Genomic DNA, 20,633 nt, shown 5'->3' on the forward strand with positions numbered 1-20,633 from the left:
CTTTCCGTAGGTTGATCGAACAACATCATTCGTCACGCTACATTACAAGAGCTGATGGAATAGACAGGTGATATTGTTGTTCTACACGACTGTGGGTTTTGCAGGAATCTCTGCACTTACATTGCTTTATTACAGTGTCTGATAAAATCTCCTGCAGGCACGACGTCTCTTGAGGCAGGCTTCATATGTTTATTGTTAGCTATGAAAGATAATTTATAGGAAAACCAAACAGAGTGGCTTGACTTTGAACAGCTATACTGGATATTTTGACATTTTAACAGAGGTAAAGCAGAGGTTTGTCTTTTCATGGATGTCACGCTTTCTTCTGAGCTAAGCTGCTAAACCTCTGTGGTAAAATCTCTTCTCTGAAAGAACAGCAGAAAATAAATTCCAAGAGGGCACTTTGTTGGAAAAAGGGGGGGGGGGGGGGGGGGGGCAGCCTTAGACCTCACTGGTATCTGTGTATTTATCTACCTGGATACTGGGCTTACAGTGAAGGAATGTGATAATGGGAAATTTTAAAAGGGCATGTAACAATTTAGTTTAACAGTTAAGTTTGGTTTTCACGGCTATGATTCCATATCAATAACTGATTAAAGGGATTTTTCAAGGAAAAAATGAAAATAGATCATGAAAGCAATCATCAGTTGCAGGCCCATCAACAAGCACAACAGTGATTTACACTGTATAGCATCATAGAAGACTTTGGTGGAATCAATTGTATCGATACATACATACTCTATTTTAGCTACTGCACTAAATACTTCACTTAACCGTGACCCTGAAAGAAAACATCTCTCATTCAGGGGGGTATTCAGCAAAGATGTGCAATAACCACAGCTGTCCAACTAGCACAACAATCATTAGGCTACAGGTCAAACTGCCATTTCGAAAGCACTTTTTCTAAGCTATAGTCCTGTTTCACAGAAGAAATTCTGACACGTCAGTTGGAAAAACACAGATGTAAATAATGAAAGTCTGAAGCTGGTTTCAGTTTCAGGGTCCTTGGACTGTACCTACTGGGTCACTGTCTCGCTGAAAAAGGCCTATTTCGACAGACCCCAAGGAGCCTAAAAAAACCCCAGGATCACTGCATGTCGTTTGGTTTTAGCAAATTGCACGTCTGCTATGAACTGGCACCACTGAAAAAAACAATATTATCTAAAGCAGGTTCACATACTTAAGTAATTTTGTGGCCATGTCTTGAAGACGGGCCCTGTGTCAGACAGGGCTGCCATTCAGAAACCATGCTATGTAAACCTGGAAGACACGTAAATGTTTGCAGATGAGACGCTGGCAGCACATTAAAGGGGAATCCCCAACGCAGAGATAGCAGAAAACACATAGTATGAACTGGAAATCAAAATAACCTTCTAACCCAAAATACAAAACATGCACACTCACAAAATAAAATGATACCACTGCTCTCGATCACATCTCCTCCACCAAAGACTTTTTTAAAAAGAATGTGGTGTGTTAAATACTGAATTCAAGACAATCAGTACCTCTTCCTTACAATGTGTTCTTCAAATACTTTAGCACAGCAGTGTACAAACATGACCTGAGGTCATATGAGTGTCCATTCACACCATTCACTCCTACATTTGATCAAAGCTGGCCCCCTCACAGTCTCACATAGCCTCTAGATTCTGTAAACCCAAACCATGGCTACAGTGGCTTCATGTTTTTAATGATGAGGAGCAGGCAAAGTATTTCATGTCAACTATTCAAAAGTAAAACAGGCACAGAAAACAGTCTCCTGACTCACACACAGTAATTAACCTCAACCCTCAGCCCTGGAAGATTCATACATATAAAATGTAAAAAAGAAAAAAAAAAAAAAATTCCAATTCCCTGGGGTGTGTAATATCAGACTGCCAAGTACTGATGCTCAAGTCTAGGCAGGATCATGTTCTAATTCCCACCTTTCTCCTTGTGGCTATAAAAAGACACACTTAAAAAATGTAGGATATCAGCACAAGTCTCAAAACAATCTCAAACTTAACGATGAATACCTCCCCCAGAAAGAGTTTTAAATAAAGCCTTTAATAGAGATGAATCAACTGATGAGCAGAGCTGAATCACAATATGACTCGACCTTTGAAACAAGGGTAACCAAGTAACGCTGCTTCAACACTGGACCTATCCACAAGCCCACATTTACAAAAAAAAAAAAAAAAAAAAAAAAAATCAATCCACTTCTACTTGTGAACTTCCTTTGAGCATATTTTGTGAAACAGGGCAGCTGGATCAGTGTTTCTCCTTTAAATCCCATTAGAAATATCCCACCCAGTACTGCACTCTTCTCTAAAAATCATTTATTAATGTATTGCTTATTTTAATCTACCAAATTGTTATAATTATTTCACTCAGCTGTATTAAAACAAGCAAATTATTTGTATCTGTCTTATCTGTTTTGGTTTGTTTTGGTTTGTTTTTTTGGATAAGTTCAGACAAACTAGTTTTGCTCCTTGACTAAAGTCATTTTGTATGTTTAACTTTACTAAAACGAGAACTAAAAGATAATGGAACCTGGTGGGATTGATGTGTGTTTTAGGTATGAGTAATAACATGAATATATTTCGTTTTAAATCTGTGGTTTTGCACTGTAACCAAACTAGTCTCAACAACACCAGCTCCCAAGAGTCTGTTCGGCGACGCGTCATTAAATTCTGTCCAATCGTTGACTTTGGAGGTAAAAATACGGAAAAATATAAAAATCTCGCACCACTTTCACCGTTTTGTAAATTAGACAGTGTTTTGTGAAAAATCCGTTTGGTTGCTCACGATTTATTGGGACTGCGTTAATTATTCGTGGTAGTTTTGGTTTTTCGAAGGTGTTTGTAGAGAAGTTATGTGACTACTGTAGCTCACACGCTACGGTCTCGATACTGTACCTGAGCCACCAAGTGTCACAGATGGAGAGCACCCCTAAAACAGCTAAAGTAAAATCAGTGTATTCTTCACCGTGTGATTCGGTGGACTTCAGCCCCGGTGAATGCAAAGAGGAAAAGGTAAGTGAAGTACTTGTATTTGCTTACATCAAGCCTGTGAAGTACCTGGAATTTTCCTGTTAGGAGTTCTCCTGTCAGGGTGTCTGCAGGTTAAAAAAAACAAAAACAACAACAAAAAAAAAAAACAAGAAAGAAAAGAAAAGCATTAAATTCAGTTTCCTATAAAAGCCCTGGGGTCTTTAAAGGAGTTAAATTTCATTTACAGAAGTCTTTAATTTATATATATATATACACACACACACATATATACATACATATATAATAAATTATTGTAGACCTTATTGTTTGTTAACAGTTATCCTTTGACTGGTATGACCATAAAAAAGGCACTGAGTTGTATATGTGGTATTAAAAGGGTATAATTTAATCTGAATACTGCAAAAACCCTGCATATAGTCTCCTATAACGTCCCATAAAAACAACTAGGAGCCATATATACATTCTGGCTGAGTTCATACATACTCTGACATTGATTATACATTGTGTGCACTGCCGTTCATTCATTGTCTCCACAGCCACATCAAAAGCTGAGCTCCTCGCTGAAGGAGAGGCTGAAGAGATCGAGGCGCTCCTTCACCTCACCCCTCTCTGTGGCCAAACGCCTTTGTGTTGATGAGCTGGAGGAGGGTGGCCAACAAGTTTCAGCAGATTCCCGGGAGACCGTTAATAATTCTCTTCTCGTCAAGCCCAATGTTGATGTAAACAGAAATGACATGAGATCAGAGAGTGAAAGGTTTTCTGGACCCATTCCCGAACCAACACATCTTCCTTCAGACGACTTAGCACAGCGACGAGACCAACTCAGGAAGGAGGTTAAAGACAAGATGGAGACTCTGCGCAGACTCAAGATGGTTAAGATGTACCGAAGCAAGGTATCAGCTACCTTTTTAAATGATCTGGGTTCCTCCTAACATAAATATAATGGCACTTATTTTGTTAACTAGACTGAAAGTAGTAATTTTATATGTATATTTTCTCCCCTAGAATGATTTAACACAGCTCCAAACCTTGATTGACAAGTGGCGGAGTTGTGCTCAGGCTGCACTGTGTGAGCTCCAGTCAGACGTACTGATAGAAGGACGAAAGGCCAGCCTGTCTGAGCTTATTGACCTCTTTGGTCTGGAAGACGGGATTCTGCACTTTGACCGCACAGAGGAGGACTTCACTACCTAATATAATGCTCTGAAACAGACACATCATTTGTGTCATCAGTTTACAAAAATACTACAGAGCATTTCAAATATTCTGAGTAATTTAATTGTTCTGTTTGTTGCTGCTACAATATTTGTTCACAGCTTGAGTTGTAAATTTTATGTTTACTTGTTAAGAGAAGTGTAAATAAAACCCAATTGTCTGTTCAAGAGAAGCCTTTGCTCAGTTGTGTTTCAGCTGGTCAAGTGATGGAAAGTTCTTCATCTTCAGACGCTCAAGCTCTGCCCAGAGGAAACCCAGATCTTCTGCCTGTGCTCTGGCGAAGTCCTCCAAGTTCTTCTTCTGAACGATTTCCCGGTGGCGCTCCTCTGTTTTAGCTGCCTCATTTTCCTCTGAAGCTAAACACCAAACAAGCCAACATTTTCAGTCAGGGGAGGCTTTAAAAACATTTTGTTTGCTGAAATTAGTGTATTATTACCTGTTGCTTCATAGATGTGTCTCCTCTCTGCCACGGTCACCTGCATGTTAGGTAGCTGCTGTTCTAAAACTGTGGTCTTCTCAGCTTTCATAGCTGCCTGCCTGTTAAGCTGTTCAATCTTTTTTATGCGATGCTCCACATTCTGTAGATGAGTCTGAAAACAGAGCGTTGTATGCATATTTACTTAAAAAGTACACAAGAGCTGACTGAAGAGATCGCATAGTTACTTTTCTCTTACCTTTTCCTGGAAAGCTATTGTTTTCTCCAGAATGGAAACCTGTTTGGACACACGGCTATCTCGATCTCTCTTGTTGAGATACTGAAAGAAAGAAACGGAAATGGCTGATATTTATGAAACTAAAAAAATTAAAATTAAAAAAAAAAAATCAGAAGGAACAGCAACATGAAGTGTTTCAAAAAATTTTCTATCAGGATACTCTGCTCCAGCTCTTTGATGAAAATCCCACAACAGATGTGGCAAAAATGCTTCATTTTAAAATGTTCAGGATCACTCAGGATGGATTTGTTTATATTAAAAGCTTTTCTCTTCCATGTTTTCATGGGCCTAAACAATTACAGGAAGCTGCATGCCACGCCACAGCGGACACTACCTGAACCTTTTGCCAGAGGAAACTGGCATACAGGCCTGGAAACATGTTTTGTGTGTGTGCCATGTGCATCAACCTGTTGAAAATAAGATGACGGATGAATCATCTGATCTTTATGTATTTCTTAATACCTCAACCACCAACTCAGTTCTCACTAAATCACGGAATTTCTTGTGTTTTTAATGTGTATCGGGGGCCGTACCAGGAGCAGAATATTTTCAGTGTCAGTGTTTGTGGTCTGTATTTGATTAAACTGTCTCTTCACACCTTAGAGCTACATTTGCAGCCAAATGAAGCAGAAAAGCTTTTCTGTTTTCCCAGACTTTTGACTCGATTAATAAACATGACTGATGCGTTTAAAAGAATAAAGAAAGCAAAGAAAGTGTAAGTATTGTTTTTAAGCCAGTCTCTACCTACCTAGTCGTTTTAAGTTTTAAAAGATGCAAAAAAAAAAACCCAGGAAAGTATTAGGGTGTGGAGCTTGCGTGAATAGGGGGTGTGTCTGATAACAAAAGAAAGATCATCCATCTGTACTCAGGGATGGTAACAATTTTCTGCTTGCAAAACATCTCATGCTGCCAAAACCAAAATATCTGCCTTGATATCACAGACTGAGGTCTGGCCAAAATCGCTAACAGCATTAACGTTTCACCCCAAATGCAGATTTCATCGCCATCATCAACTTTTTGAAAACTTTTGACATCTAATTACCATGTAAGTATTATGTAGAGTGTAAGATCTATTCACCATCCCTCAGAAAGTGTTATTCAGTGCTTGTTTCCATTCTGAGGCCAAAAACAATATTGGACTGATAATAAAAGACACCAAGGTCCATGAGAGAAGCCAAAAAGGCAGTGTAAGGATGTTACAGGGTGCCGATTACACTCACATCCTGTTGTTCCTCAGAGAGGCGTAACATCTGGATGTCCCTCGCCTTGTTGTTGAGGTCCTCTATTTGCATCCTCATCTTCTTGTGCTCCCACTCCAGCTGGATGATGCCTTTGCGGAAGTCTTTGCACTCCACCATGGAGGCTATCTTCTGCTCTCCAAGCATCTGATCATGTAGATAATCATCATTTGACAAATACAGACATTTTCATAACCAGTGTATCTGACTACCACTTGTAACCATTTATGCATTTTTGTGTATAGATCCATCATTTGAATATATATCCTGGTTTTAAAGAGTTCACATTGTTAATTGAGTAAAGGCTGACCCTGATTTCTCTGTTGAAGTCCTCCACCACACTCCTTTGGAGAAGTACACAGTCAGTGTAGTCAGCTGTCAGGTCTGTGGTAGACACCTCCACCTGGCCCTGTTTGAGCAGGACCTGGACCATGATGTTCATCAGGAAACGGTTCTTCTCCTTATGTAGACTAGAAGAAAGCACAACAACAAAAAACACTGTTTATTTTGTCACCTTTTTATTTTATCTTAAATTAAATTAAATTAAATTAAATTAAGGCTAAGTTTAAATGTAAGACTTGTGGAGTGAGTGCCATTCTCTTAGGTTAAGAAGAGTGACAATTAAAAATGTTTCTGTTTTCAATCACAACAGCTTATATTCACAACGAATGACAACATCACAGTCATACCTTTCAAGGTCATCAGAGAGATTTTTAATTTCCTGCTGAGCAGCCTTATCCTCCTCTCTCCTCCTCTGTAGGAACGCCTGCATCTCAGCAAGAGTCAAAGCTTTTAGTTTGACCTGCAACAGATATTTCCAACAGTGAACCACAGAAGCAAACACAGAATGAAATACATACAATAATTTGGTAAAGTCTCCTAAATCTGTTTAATAGCTGGGCTACACTGAGTGTTACAGTAGCGCAGCATTGTAAACATTTGAAAAATATGCAGCGATAGAGGTGAGTTACTGTATACAATGGAAAGTTGATAAGGACAAAAAAAAATGTACATTTGTTCACAGACTATAACATATTACGCTCACTGCATATCTGTAGTATGAAATGCCTCTCTATTTAGTGGTCTGGCAATGTTCCACTATATTTCTAATCTTTAACCTGTCTGTGTCCTCACATTACCTTTTGCTCACTCTCTACTTTTGTTCTGCGGACAAGACAAAATCTCTCCCAGATGGACGTGTTCAAGCCTTCTGGTATATTTTCCGGAGCATCCAGCTCCTCCATGGCCTTAAGCATTTTGCCAAGTGCGTCGGGAGCCAGAGAGCCGCACAGACGCTGGTCTTTAAACAGGCTGGAGCTGCTGTCGGTCTGAGTCCTCATTTTTTGAACCCTGAAGCATAAAAGACTCTGATAGCAGTGCAGCTCTGTCTGTAGGGTTTCTACATATGAAGCTATGAATCCAATCATCTGCATTATATTTTATGTTTGCAATTAAAAGTATTACGAACCTGGGTCTACGTTTGAACAGCTTATACAACTGATCAACAACATGGGTTGGTACATCAAAGAACTCCTTCCTGAATTCTTTGTCAAGAACCTATGAATCCAATCATCTGCATTATATTTTATGTTTGCAATTAAAAGTATTACGAACCTGGGTCTACGTTTGAACAGCTTATACAACTGATCAACAACATGGGTTGGTACATCAAAGAACTCCTTCCTGAATTCTTTGTCAAGAACCTTGGGAGATATGGATTATATAATATTATGTGCACAGCCATTTACATTCAAATTTATTTCAGTATTTTACCAGCTGTCTTACTTTGTCCTCAGCTACGATGCTGTCATAGGTCTCGTGAAATAATTCTACTTCTTCTTCATGTCTCTTCATCTCCTCCCCAATTTCATCCTGTCAGAAAAATACGTTGTCAATAAGAAGAGAACAGCATGTATGGGAAATAGTGTGTGGAGGTGTTAAAGCCTAACAACTGAGGACAGGTTAGCTCTTGCAAAACACGCCTGAGCGATGGGAAGATGTTAAACAGGGATTTGGAAGAACACCACAGAGCTTCACTCAGGTGCCTCACAAATAACAGCATCTGAAGCTGGCAGTCATAAATTCCTTCAGCATTACTCTGTACGAGGTTTCTGACCTTGTATGCCAACATTTTTTCAAGTTTGAGCTTGAGCTCCAGCTCTCGATTCCTCATCTCCTCTTCTACGATTACTGAATAAGCAAGATAAGTGATCTTGAGCTCTTCCTGTAAAATGCACCAAAAACAACATTAAACAGGACTTTTTTAAGATGCCACATTCACAAGGTATCGTATCTCATAATTATCTCAAGGAGGAAACCACAGTGAGAGGAGAGGCCCCTTCGTGCGGTGTGTGGAAAATGAGAAAAAGGAAATGAAAGGACGCAAAGATGATGCAGAGTGATTTCATGTGTCCGTGTTGTGAATCTGTCCATATACAGATCCATACACAAATGTTCTGCGTTTGTGTTTATGTGTGTGTCAGCTCACCTGATATATAGCCATTTCACATTTTACTTTCTTCTCAAACAGCTTTGTCAAAGTTTCATCAAACCTTTCGGTCGCATCCTTGGTGGATGCCTGCATTTTTTTCATTTCAGTTTCCAATAGCTGCAATTACAGAGTTCAAAGATGATTTACATTGATCACTGATCAGAGGTTAACAATTTTTCTGAGAGTGAATGCATCTACTGTAATACCTTTTTGTATTTCTCTTTCTCCTCACTCAGGTCTTTGGTTTTCTTCTCATACTCTTTATAGGCTTTTTTCTCCTCCTCATTCCAGTGAATGTCAGGTTTGGTCAAAACAAACTCAGGCGGAGGTATTTCCTGTGGAGTAAATTCAAAAGAAACTATGTGCCCTTCATGCTGATTTGTCTAATTTAACTGACACCGCCTAGAAAAGAATTCAAGTTAAAAGAAAAGCCAAGGACATCGTTTGCTTAAAGGGAGAGAATTAATGCTTTCATGTGTGAGTATTAATTAGTTCATTTTGGCTTCAATGAGATGCAGCGTTTTGTGTACGTCATAAGAAATGACTGCAGCAGGTAAGGAAGGATTTTTCTTCTGCTCTTTCCCTTCCAGAAGTTCAAAGACGTGTTTTGTCTTGTTTAATTCCAAAACAGTTCAAAACCCAAAGATATTCAGTTTAATAACATATGGCAAACAATCAAATCTTTTGCGAGGCTGGAATCAGAAAATGTTTTAATTTCATCATCATCAATTCTTTTAAAAAGATTAAAATATTTAATCAAAAAAGCGGCAGATTCACTTTCTGTCAATTGACTAATCATTACAGCTCTAGTTTTTTGTTAAATTTTGTTTAGATTGTTTACTTTATTTATTATTGTATGCACATTGCAGAGAGAGAGAAACAACATTTCGATTCCCCTGTCTGACATATGGTGAAAGTGAAAATAAAAAGCCTTTGAATCCTTTTGAATTACTTAACATTATTCTATTTTTGCAGACAGATTCAAGCTCACTGATTTAATTAAAACTGGACTTGACCACTTTCCTAACACTTCCTTACATCAGCCTGGTTTCAACATTTAAACTGACACAGAAGACAGTGCAACTCCAAAATGATGTATTTCAAATATTTTATGAAATAATATATTATTATATATGAAATATATATATATTAATGCTTTAACAACAATTAAAATATTTTCAACCCACCATTTTCAAGATATCCTCTGTTTTCACTTCAAGCACACCATCCATCATGTCATCAAGAGCTCTTTCTCTGCAGCTATCACCCTTCAATAGACAGACAAAACCCTTCAGTATCACAGAATCGAACAACTTGCTGTATATACTGCAAATCACTAAGTAATAAGACATAAATATATTTCACTTCTTTATGGTAAAGAATTGTTCAATTTGCTCTTACTGCTGTTAACAATGATCTTAGATGCTGCAATCACATATGAAAGTATTTGAAGAATTTTTAAATAGCATCAAACAAGAGTTGAAAAACAAAAACACATTTATTGTGGCAGCATACCTTGGCAGCCAAACGTCTTTGCTCTTCCAGCTTCTTCCTCTCCTCCTCATTTTTCTGTTCTGGGGTGAGGTACTTTTCTGCTGTTATCTAGAGTGGGGGACAGAAGTGCATATCTTTCTGGTAAACTGTGAAAATGCATGACACCCATGTACTGTCACGCTCTGGTAAAAAACAAAGAAAAACAAAAGCATTTCAACTTGTTGCTTTGTTTGTTGAACTTTATGTGAACTTTGTCAGTTGTTTAGATGGATCATGAGGAGGTCAGTAACCTCAGAGTCATCCACAGTGAACAGCCTCTCTGGCCACTCGCTGTTGGTCAGGCTGGGCTCCCACAGCTTCTCCTCCATGTCCAGCTTCAGCATGATCTCCCTGATGTGTCTGTTCCTGTCTTTCACCCGGTTGAACTCTTGCACCTTCTGCCTGTGCACGGTCTCAAATTCAGTGTTGAAAGCTGTCTTGATGCGATAAATCACATCCTGCATTTGGGGTTGAGTGAAATTTGGCAAAGAAAATAAATGTTATGTCTTAGTAATCAGTTCTTATAAATCACCTGTTGTTTAATTGTTTAATGCACTTCTTGCTTAAGTGTACATTTTAGGCACTGTTTTGGAAAAGTACTGTGTAATACAAAGGCATCATTATCACACTTGTGCCGAGGCCCAACAGTTCTTGAGACCCCACCTGCAGAAGAACGATCTGGTTAATCCTTTGTTCTTTGGTTTGGAGTCTGAACTGATCGTAGATGTAAGGATTTGAATATCCTAACTGAGCGGAGAAACTTCCCGTTACAGCAGCACTCTCTGCCGTGTGGGCTTCCTCCCTCTGCTCTTCCTCCTTCACGCTGGTTGTGTTGGAACTTTTCTTAAGGCTGCTCTGCTTAAAAGTTGGAGACAAATACTTTGAATGAGAGGGCTGAGATAAATGTTGAGGATTGAATCTGTGGCCATAAGATTATAAACTTTATCCCAAGAATATTGCAGTGAAGGGAACTATCGTAACACTTGCTTTTGGCCGCAAAGCCATAAATCTAGAAACGTTTCAACATTGGTGGACTGGCACTTACTCAAGCATTTTAAAATGTTACAACAGTGAAAGGTCAAACGAAGGACTGTGATTCAAAGCATCAAATTATTTTTCAGAAGTAAACTCCCTTTGACCTAGCTGGTTTTGCCATAAAATGTATTTTGAGAGAGTAAACAAGCAGTGTACCGAAGAAGTTACACTGTCACTGCTTTTAGAAAATGTAAGACTTTTGACAAGTTGTTTGTTGTGACTTTGGATGCTGCATTTCTGTTTTACATTAAAACTCAACTATCATCTCATCTATTCTATAACTCATCACATGTGCTTTTCTTTGCCGTGTTAAACAGAATCTAAACCACAAACTGTTCAGGCCTGAGCATTTCTTACGGTGCAGGCTGCCTTCTCAAACTTCCTCATAGTCTGAACCCTGTGAAGTTCCTCCACCTCTTTTTCTGTTCGCTCTTTCAGAGGGTAGTTCTTCACCTCAAGTTCCGAGTGAAAAGCCTGTGGTAGATAGCCAGATGGTATTTCAAAATAGTTATATATAGATTGCAATGTAAATTAATCATGTAAAACTGTTCCTGGTCTTACCTTAATGGCCCGGCCCTTGACTTTCATTGAATCCCAGCACTCCCTCTTTAGGACATCATGGAGGTAACATTTTGCTAAAATCTCCCACTCAATTTCTTTTCTCACCTACAATGTGAATCCATTAAGAATCACTACAATCATGAAATCCAAAGCAAAATTAAAGATTCACTGAATTCATGTTAGTGTGTGTTGTCATTACCCTGGCAACCTCCTGCTCCACCATGGCCTCTAGTCTCCCCTGCTCCTCAACATCCAGGTTGAACTCCTGTTGTTCCAGACGCTCAATTTCTGGAAGCTTCTCATTTTCACGCATCATCTCCTGAATCTGAACAATTACAACACAGACTTGTTTTATAATTGTGTGCGTAAAATAACCTATAATAACCCACAACCTATATTACATTAGCTACACATTTCAAAACATTACTTGTAATGTAACTTGCTGGTTGAAATAATATTTATTTTCCATGATGTACACACTGTATATTTATGTGCTAGACACCAATAAAACTGGAAATTAAAGGGGCAAATTTAAAATAGGTTCTTAAGACAGACGGCTGATGATCTGAGATCCAACTGGGTGAGAGCGGCTTCAGAGATTTGTTTATAAATGCAATTTTTATATAAAAGTATCTATTTATTCACATATCTATTGCCAGAATTCCACCAACAGTTTTTGCCTTTAGCTTTTGAGTGCTTTCGCTCTCTGACATATAGTCTTAATTTATTGTACATGTGTGCTGCTGTGGGTAGTGAGCAGCTATAAATAAATACAGGGATAAGTCTTATTCAGTTGAAAACATATTTATCAATCTCACTCACAGTGTCACGTAACTCTTTGATGGTTTTCCTCAGGTTTTTCTTTGTCTCGGAATATTGCTCGTTCTCTTCTTTTATAACCTGTTCGATATGCACAGATTGAAAACAAGTGAGAGATTTAAACTGAACCACACAACAGCAATAAACCACTTAGCTTTAAACTGGCTTTATGTCAACTTTGCAACAGCTTCTCAAGCCACAGCAAGTACACCAACATGAAAAAAAAACTGTTTTGCAAAAAAAAAACAGCATTAAAAATAATAATCAATTTTACATGATTAAAAAAATACAAAAATTATACCCTATCCAACACTTTATCACTCAACATGATGCAGCTTGACTTAAAAAGACATCCTCACAGAACTTGTGAGTCAGATTAGAAAACGTGTTGTAGCATAGGAGCACGTTGGAAATTGCCTCTGCCCATATCCCACACGTGAGTGTTGATGAGGAGTGAAACCCGTAATTCTAAAGACTAAAGACTGCCACACCTTCGGTATCAATTTAGCGTTATCAATAAGCTTTGTCAGTGACTGTACTGACATTTTTTTTTATAAATGCTTATCTGCTTTATGGCACTCTACCACTTGCTAATTGGTTGATTTTCTCACATTGTAAGTGACGATAAATCAAGTTGTTGCGCAGAGAAACTCTCTGCCAAAAGCAACACAGCTGTTTTTTGTACAAGATATTGTACACAGGTGCAAAGGGCACTTTCGTAATCCTCCACCTGAAACACTGTAGAGATACAAGAGAAGTATCTACACATAGTTAACATTATTCACAGGATACACCACCACAAATATTAGAGCATGTTAGTCACTGACCGCTTCCCGCCTGCTTTCTAGCCAGGTGGGGTGTGAAGGTGGAGCAGACAGCCGGCTGTTATAACTCTCATCCTGCTCGGTCACATCCACGCTCTCTGCTCCACGGCTGAGCTACGGAGCATTAACACCACACAAAAATAACACACACTTAAAGATAAATAAAGGCATTTGCTTTGACACAGTGCAACAGTGTTAATTTGGTGGAGTAATGTACGAGGCCTTTGTATAAGCAATAAATAACATAATTTTAACATAATTAGCCTTAAATAAGGACATAAAATGTTGATTTATGACCATCTGCTTCTTACAAACAACTGACATTTATTATTTTTATTCTTCCAATTTACTGGGATGCGTTATTGTTAACAAATGGTGCATCCCCCCAGAAAATTAATGTTAACAAAATTATTATTGTTTACCTCACTTTCCTCTGGTGTTTCAGTGCCAGCCTGAGACCCTTGTCTCCACTCAGTCAAGTCTATGAGGACAGGGTTCTCTGTACTGAATATGTTCTTCAAGAAATCAGCCATAGTCTGGCTATGCTGAGTAGCTTTGTTCACCTCGGCATCTACACCTTTAATTCTGTACGGAGTCATGAAAAAGACACAGGGTACACATAATAAGAGAGCAGATATATGAAGATATTTGTTATAGAGGTCTAATAATGGCCAGATGAACCAAAATCCATTCCCATATAAGCTTTTAAACTCTAGGCAAATCCCATGAAAGGTCCAAAACCAACAGTCCGTGTCTTAATAATTTAGCCTTGAGCTCATTTGTTCCCACTGAAGACATACCCCTTTAAAAACAGGTGACAATTGTATAGTTTCATTTTTTAAAAAAGGAACATTTGTTTCCCAAAGCAGCTGGGCATGGTCCCAAACATTACTCAAACAGGAATAAATAGAGCATTTCCTGGAGACGGCACCAGGATAGTGTATATGGCACTGACTCAGAATAAACTCCAGCGCTTTTGTTAATCAAAAGAAAGTGTCACCCAGTGTAATGGTGTGACTCACTGATATATTGTGTTAGGGCAGCAAATGGACAACAATCTATGACACCTCTATCAGGCTTTTTGGATGATTGCTTTTGGTCTTTAAAATGGGAACTGCTGGTATTAAGAAAGATACACCAGACCTGTCCTTTAAATTATCAAGAGTTTAAGCAGCCAGTGGATTTGACACACAGTGAATCAACAATAGAGGTTAAAAAATTTGTGGAACATTAAAATGGCTGTGATTTCAGATAACACAAAAGAGATAACAGATAAGGAATAAAATGAAAATCTTTTTGAACTTCAACACAAAAGCATTGCAGGACCAAGCACAGGAGGCAGATGTGGAATGTGAGTGGGATGTGATTCAGTGAGAAGATCGTGCTGTGATGTTTATTGGATCTTTGTTTTCCTGCAGATTACGGTCGTGATCCCCCTGGAACCTCCACTTCAGCTGTATTTATTTACTATTGGCCCTCACTGCCAGCAGCACGAGAGGAAAAGCACTGTTTGATGTACACAACATCAAACTGCATGAGAGTGAGAACGCTGCTGCAAGCAACAGTTCCCTCTACTGTTCACAGCTGTGCATTATGTAAGCATGATAAATCGCCTGCTGCTTTACCTGAGATCAGTACACACAAGAGATCCATCTCTAAAGCCAGCAGTGAGGAGCGTCTGGCTGTCTGCAGCGAAGGTCAGACTCCGAACTCCACCAAGACGGCATGAATGACACTGCAGCTCAATGTATCGCTCCTGTAGGTGAAGTAACACAGTCATAATCCTACACACCATGAACAGTGAAAATACGATTCAACCATTTACAAGAATAAGCTCCTACCATGGAAGCAGTTTCTCTAACGCGTATTAGGCCATCACGGCCTACAGAGGCCAGCCACAACTGATGAGGGGACAGAACAAGAGAGGCAGGGCCCAGGGGATGACCCTTCACCTCCTGTTCTGGTTTCAGCTGGACCACCTGTTGACTGGAGACACTGTCTGTGTCCTGAGAGGAAGAATCAGAGTAATAATACTTTTTAATTTTAACCAATTAGGAACCCATAACCTAACTTAGGGTTGTGGGTTAATGTATTATAGCTCATTATAACTATACATTATAACTAACTCATTATATGAAAATTTATTTTAAAAAGTTATAATGCTTTGCTGTTGTAAATGTGTCAAAGACATTTTAGTGGGATAGTGACAGAGGATCATCAGATACTGGATTAGGCAGCAGCAAACCTGGGGAAGCTGAAATCGCTGAAGACTTTTCCTCCTGTGACAGTAAGCAAAGACCTCACTGACGCCCAGAACACAGGATTTAAGTGGATGAGGCACCTCGTATCTGGATACTTTGAGAATGTGAGTAGACAGGGAACCATGTCGGTCTACACAATCAGGGCCTGCAGGTCAGCAGAGACACATCATAAATGCAATAAGAACCAAATAAATAAGTAATTAGAAAATGTAATTTCTTTAACTATCATGCAGATAGCCACTTAAAAATCACTAGTTGTGCTTTTTTGTTTCACAACCTGTGTGTGCCACACCTCAGAACTGCTGCCACACCACAGACTTAATCTTTGCACTTTCTTCTAGAGATTTCTCTGTCTCATGGTCTCTCTTGCTCAACATAAGCTGCTGCATAAACAAAGAGGTGTGTTTTTGTAAACTGCACAGTCATCGTGCTTTTTTTTTTTTTTTTTTAAACGGCGTTCATGACAACATGTCTAAACATTTGGATAAAAATGTCCTGTTAAGTATTACTAATCGGTTATGCACATGTCTGAATATGGCTACTTCTTTGGAAACAGAACTGAAGTCCACTGTCAAAGTATCTCCCGGGATGAATGATGAAATTTCCAGCCTTAAAACAACAGGAACAGAATGCAAGTGGTGTAAGCCTGTAAGCTTACAGATTTATTTAACTCATATAACCATGACGTTGAGGGAGCCACTGGCTATCATTACTTTGTTAATTTCTACCAACCCGCACAATCCTTGAATTTGGATTAATATCATTAATCACCTCGTAAACTTCTCCTCCCCTACACAAGATGATTCATCACATGCTGGCTGCAAAATAAATTCTTATTCAGTTCAGTTCAGTGTTTCAACATCTTTCCTCCCATGTCTGCAGTGGAGTTGTTAAATTGCTTTAGGTCACATGGTCTTATGAATAATGTGTTGCATATGAGACCTCAATCTTTCCTCTTTGACAACAGAGCATTCAGGGAGGTAATAGGAGCCACTGGCCCTAATATGTTCTCTATTGATAATAGTGCTCTCCTCTGGAGGAACCAGAGGAGTTCACTATTAAAATGGCTTGTGTTCAACCAGTGCTGATATTAAAAAAAAAAAAAGAAAAAAAAAGAAAGACAGACTTCAAACTTCCAAAATGCTCTAAGTATAAGCAGTGGATCAATCTCCTAAAACAGTGCTGTACCTGCAAGGTCCTTCTCAGGCAGAGAGAAAAGCGTGAGCAGGCTACCATCATGATTTTTGCCCTCCTGTCCAGTGCACAGAGCAAGAACTTTCACCTGTTCACAGTCCCTGATGCACTGAGTGGAAAGTGACAAAATGGGCCCAGGAGCAACTAAGAAAAGAAAACCAAATGACAAAAGGATGCAGGTGAGTTTGAGCTATGTGCACTGTTTTGGTCTGTACAGCAGTAACATGTCTAATCAATTAAAAAGCGTGAAGAAGACCATGTACTTGTGAATCCTATGACTGAAAACTTCTTTGATGGTTTTGCATCTAATACGTAGATATGTGAATCTGAAGCACCGGTTAAAAGGTAGTGCCCCTCTTGATCAAAACTGTGAAAGCACAAACACATACACAAACATACCATGTACATGGGCACAATAAGAACGACTGCAACCATTTAATGTGACATTTTAATTTGCTAGAGTGGAGCAGTAGCTATCTTCTCTGGGTTTCATGGGTCGAGATAACTCATGCCTCTACTTTGTAAATATATGATGAAACACTTTGTCACGACTACAGTGTTAAACTGAGACTCTGTGGTATCATAGGGAGGGAGGATACTTGCAGTAGGTGATCCACAGGAACGTGGTAGAGCTGAACCTGGTGTACCAGGCGAGGCTGCTGCTCCACGTTCAGGTCAATGAAGAGGACATTTCCTGAAGTTGTTCCCACAGCTGCGTATTGTGCAATAGGACAGCAGGCCAGACTCGTCACCTAAACGAAATCAAATTACAAGTTTACTTCTGCTCTGATACATTTGATTAGAAGTCATTTTCACATGCTTATAGGACAAGTCTATTAATGTGGCACAACTGATGTGTTCTGAATGTTCACATGTTGTGAATCTGACCTCAGCTTGAAGAGACAGGGAACTGAGGCACATGCCATCTATGGACCATAGCTGCAGTTCTCCAGAATCCCTCACTGACTGCAACCAGGAGTAAAAACACAAGCATCACCGCTAACTTAAAAGACATTGACCTAAATTACACATGCCATCAAGAGACGCTATAATTCTTTAGCAACACAAATGTTTTACCACACAAATGTTCTTATCGGTGTGTGACAAAGCTGCTGCCACAAAGTTCCCGCTGAGGACATCCAGGACCTTCACAATCTTGTCTGACTGGGTTGGGTTCAATGCATAGATCTGGCCCTGAAGAACAAGAAACCTGTCATGTTCTCAGATTTTGTTTTCAATTTATCTTTTCTCTGTGTATGTATTTGATGGAATATCATGTGTTTTTATGTATGACAGTCCTCACTATGGTATATTTGAGTACTTACTGTATTAGAAGATAAAAGTAATGTTTCATAGTCAGGGGAGTACATCACAGTTGTGGCTGGGCCTTCTAACTGCCATGTTTGCATGATGTCAATCTGAGTCCCTTTGATTTGCAGACACCGCACCACACCATCCTGTGAAACATAAGAGTTTCAAAGTACTGTTAAAACGGAGGACCTCATAATTCTTCTTTCAGTCTTAAATATGTCATACAAATTAATGTGTCATAAAAAGCCAAGCAGATGTTAATAGGTTATGGGCTCGTACCTGACCAACAGCGATCAAGTCATTCTTGTTAAGAGTCAAACCTTGAAAGTTGTTCTGTCTGAGATCAGGGACGGCATCAGGACCTGAACAAAAGTGAAACACAAATCAGGTTTTCAAATGTCTCTATATTGCCAAATAAAATGATGTAATACTTACATGGAGGAGTAGAAATACCCCCAGTGACTTTTTAAATATCTACCAAGTCCCAGTGTCCCACTGGTGTATTTATTTACTTGTGGGGTTGAAGAGGACTGAGACAGAGAGGCTCTCTGGGTCAACGAGGAGCAGAAATCCTTCTGCACAGCCCACATAGAGCTCTGATGTGGCTGTCCAGCAGATGGTAGTAGGAGTTAGTCTGGGTTTGCTGCAGAGTTTAGTCTGTGTAAACACATGTGGTGTTGGGTATCAGTTTACATTTTGGCTTTGTATGTGTGCCTATCAGCAAAATAGTTTTACCAGATTTACAGACATAAAAATCACAGCTGCATCACACACAAAAAAAGAAAAACATAATCTTATTCAGTCAGTATTGGTATTTAAGTGACAGTGGGACAATACCACAATGCTTTCTCCCTTGTCTCCCTTAAGCCCTGTGATGGCTGATGGAGGCATCTCTGGACCAAAATAGGACTGTTTGTCACAGACAGTAGTATGAAAGGGGGGCACCAATCTCTCAGCAAACAAACCGTCAGTTGCTGGAAGTTCTATCACACTGTAACACAACAAATATGACATACACATACATAATATTGCTTCACACTGTGTTATCTAGGTTCTGCATGTGTTTTTGAGTACCCACTGCAGATGCCACTTACTGAATATAAAGTCTAAATGCAGATAACGTATTTTCAGTTATGAAAGAAATGTCTATATATCAATTTATATTTTAACTACATGCTTGCACTGCCAAATCCACTTTACCATGGTTTCAGGATGTGAAAGTTGGCACTCTTCTCAATATTCCAGACAGTGATGGCTGTAGTACCCAAAGCACAAATCTGGAGCCAGTTCAGTGGGTTGAACACCAAAGAAATGACATCCTGCCCAGCTTGTGGTTGTGTACAAATTGGCTCCGCAGTTTCCCAGTTCCTGCATCACACAGCCATGATTACAGTAACAGAGCTGCTCAGCCTAAATAAACACAACTGAAACTATGTAATACATAAGGTAGTGTACTGCTTTCAGTTGCTTACCACACTGCTATGGTGTGGTCGGGAAGAGAGGAACAACAGCCCAAATAAGGACCACCATCGCTTAATGTCAGAGATGTGTAGTCCAGTTGCGCTGTTCCTAAAAATAGGATCATTATTTAGGATTTATGTGTGAGAAAATAAATGTAGGAGGTATGGTCACAAACAAACATTAATAACTCAATACATCTTGCGATAAAATTACAATAGAATCTTAAAACAACACAACACATACCCGTTGGAATATTATGGCAACTGCATAGATTTAGCTACTGATCTCAGCTGCAAGGGGTGGGCAGAATTTTAATTTGACAGAACGCACAACATGAGGTTTTAAAAGTGACTCCCCTAACCACACCTGTGACATTTAACCACCAAAGACCTCTGTTTATTGTCCAGTGGCAGTGACACAAGAACAGCTGTTGTGATTGGCTATCAGCATTCACACAGAAAAGTATCCTTAAGTCTAAGTGTCCCACTCAAGCTGAACCCACCATACATGGTATTGGAACCTGATTTTATCAGCTGGGAGTAAACATCACCTTACCTTTCAGTTCATTCTTCAGCTGAAGCTCTGGGAACATATACACAAATATAGATGGGTTTAACTTTTGCTCAGAAAAAGCAAAAATCCCACTGATGCCATTGGCTGTCAATGCACCAATTCCTCTGCCAGGGCCCTGAAAGACACTTTGCAATTTTGTCTCCAGGTTCAGGAAACAGATATGACTCCCACATGTGTAACATACTGTTTTATTGTCCACAAACTCGATACTCTTGTTTGTAAAACCTTGTATCCACCTGAAGGGAGAAACGCAAAAAGCAAAATATTAGCAAGGTGGCTAACTGCCACAGACACTTCAGATAAAAACGGTAGATGAACGGTGTACACACATTGTTGTAAAGGTTTATGTGCACCGGCTACATACCTGACTTGTAAACTTACAATATCATCCATTTTAAGAGAACATTTAAA

At 39.2% G+C, this 20,633-nt stretch overlaps 2 protein-coding genes across 2 annotated transcripts; one reads left to right on the forward strand and one right to left on the reverse strand.

Annotated features, from left to right (window-relative positions):
• The first annotated feature begins 2,702 nt into the window (after window positions 1-2,702).
• sfr1 (SWI5-dependent homologous recombination repair protein 1) lies at window positions 2,703-4,657 on the forward strand. The gene is made up of 3 exons (XM_041049848.1): window positions 2,703-3,014; window positions 3,530-3,886; window positions 3,999-4,657. Exons 1-3 carry the CDS (start codon window positions 2,919-2,921, stop codon window positions 4,185-4,187), a joined length of 642 nt encoding a protein of 213 aa, XP_040905782.1. The 5' UTR covers window positions 2,703-2,918; the 3' UTR covers window positions 4,188-4,657.
• Window positions 4,254-20,615, reverse strand: cfap43 (cilia and flagella associated protein 43). Its single transcript, XM_041049843.1, has 38 exons — window positions 20,587-20,615; window positions 20,205-20,458; window positions 19,661-19,757; window positions 19,389-19,556; window positions 19,026-19,179; window positions 18,701-18,845; window positions 18,468-18,550; window positions 18,203-18,334; window positions 17,955-18,071; window positions 17,766-17,843; window positions 17,481-17,629; window positions 17,141-17,244; window positions 16,872-17,021; window positions 15,668-15,828; window positions 15,264-15,428; window positions 15,048-15,178; window positions 13,845-14,007; window positions 13,426-13,536; window positions 12,602-12,679; window positions 11,979-12,104; window positions 11,780-11,884; window positions 11,576-11,692; window positions 10,847-11,038; window positions 10,435-10,641; window positions 10,166-10,252; window positions 9,838-9,918; window positions 8,857-8,985; window positions 8,648-8,767; window positions 8,276-8,383; window positions 7,945-8,031; window positions 7,774-7,862; window positions 7,299-7,509; window positions 6,849-6,961; window positions 6,470-6,629; window positions 6,142-6,306; window positions 4,883-4,963; window positions 4,645-4,798; window positions 4,254-4,564 (listed from the first exon to the last, which is right to left on the reverse strand). Exons 1-38 carry the CDS (start codon window positions 20,613-20,615, stop codon window positions 4,389-4,391), a joined length of 4,977 nt encoding a protein of 1,658 aa, XP_040905777.1. The 3' UTR covers window positions 4,254-4,388.
• Window positions 20,616-20,633: the final 18 nt, after the last annotated feature.

The sequence above is a fragment of the Toxotes jaculatrix genome, chromosome 11 (assembly GCF_017976425.1).
Source record: "Toxotes jaculatrix isolate fToxJac2 chromosome 11, fToxJac2.pri, whole genome shotgun sequence".
In the NCBI taxonomy this organism is placed as follows: Eukaryota; Metazoa; Chordata; class Actinopteri; family Toxotidae; genus Toxotes; species Toxotes jaculatrix.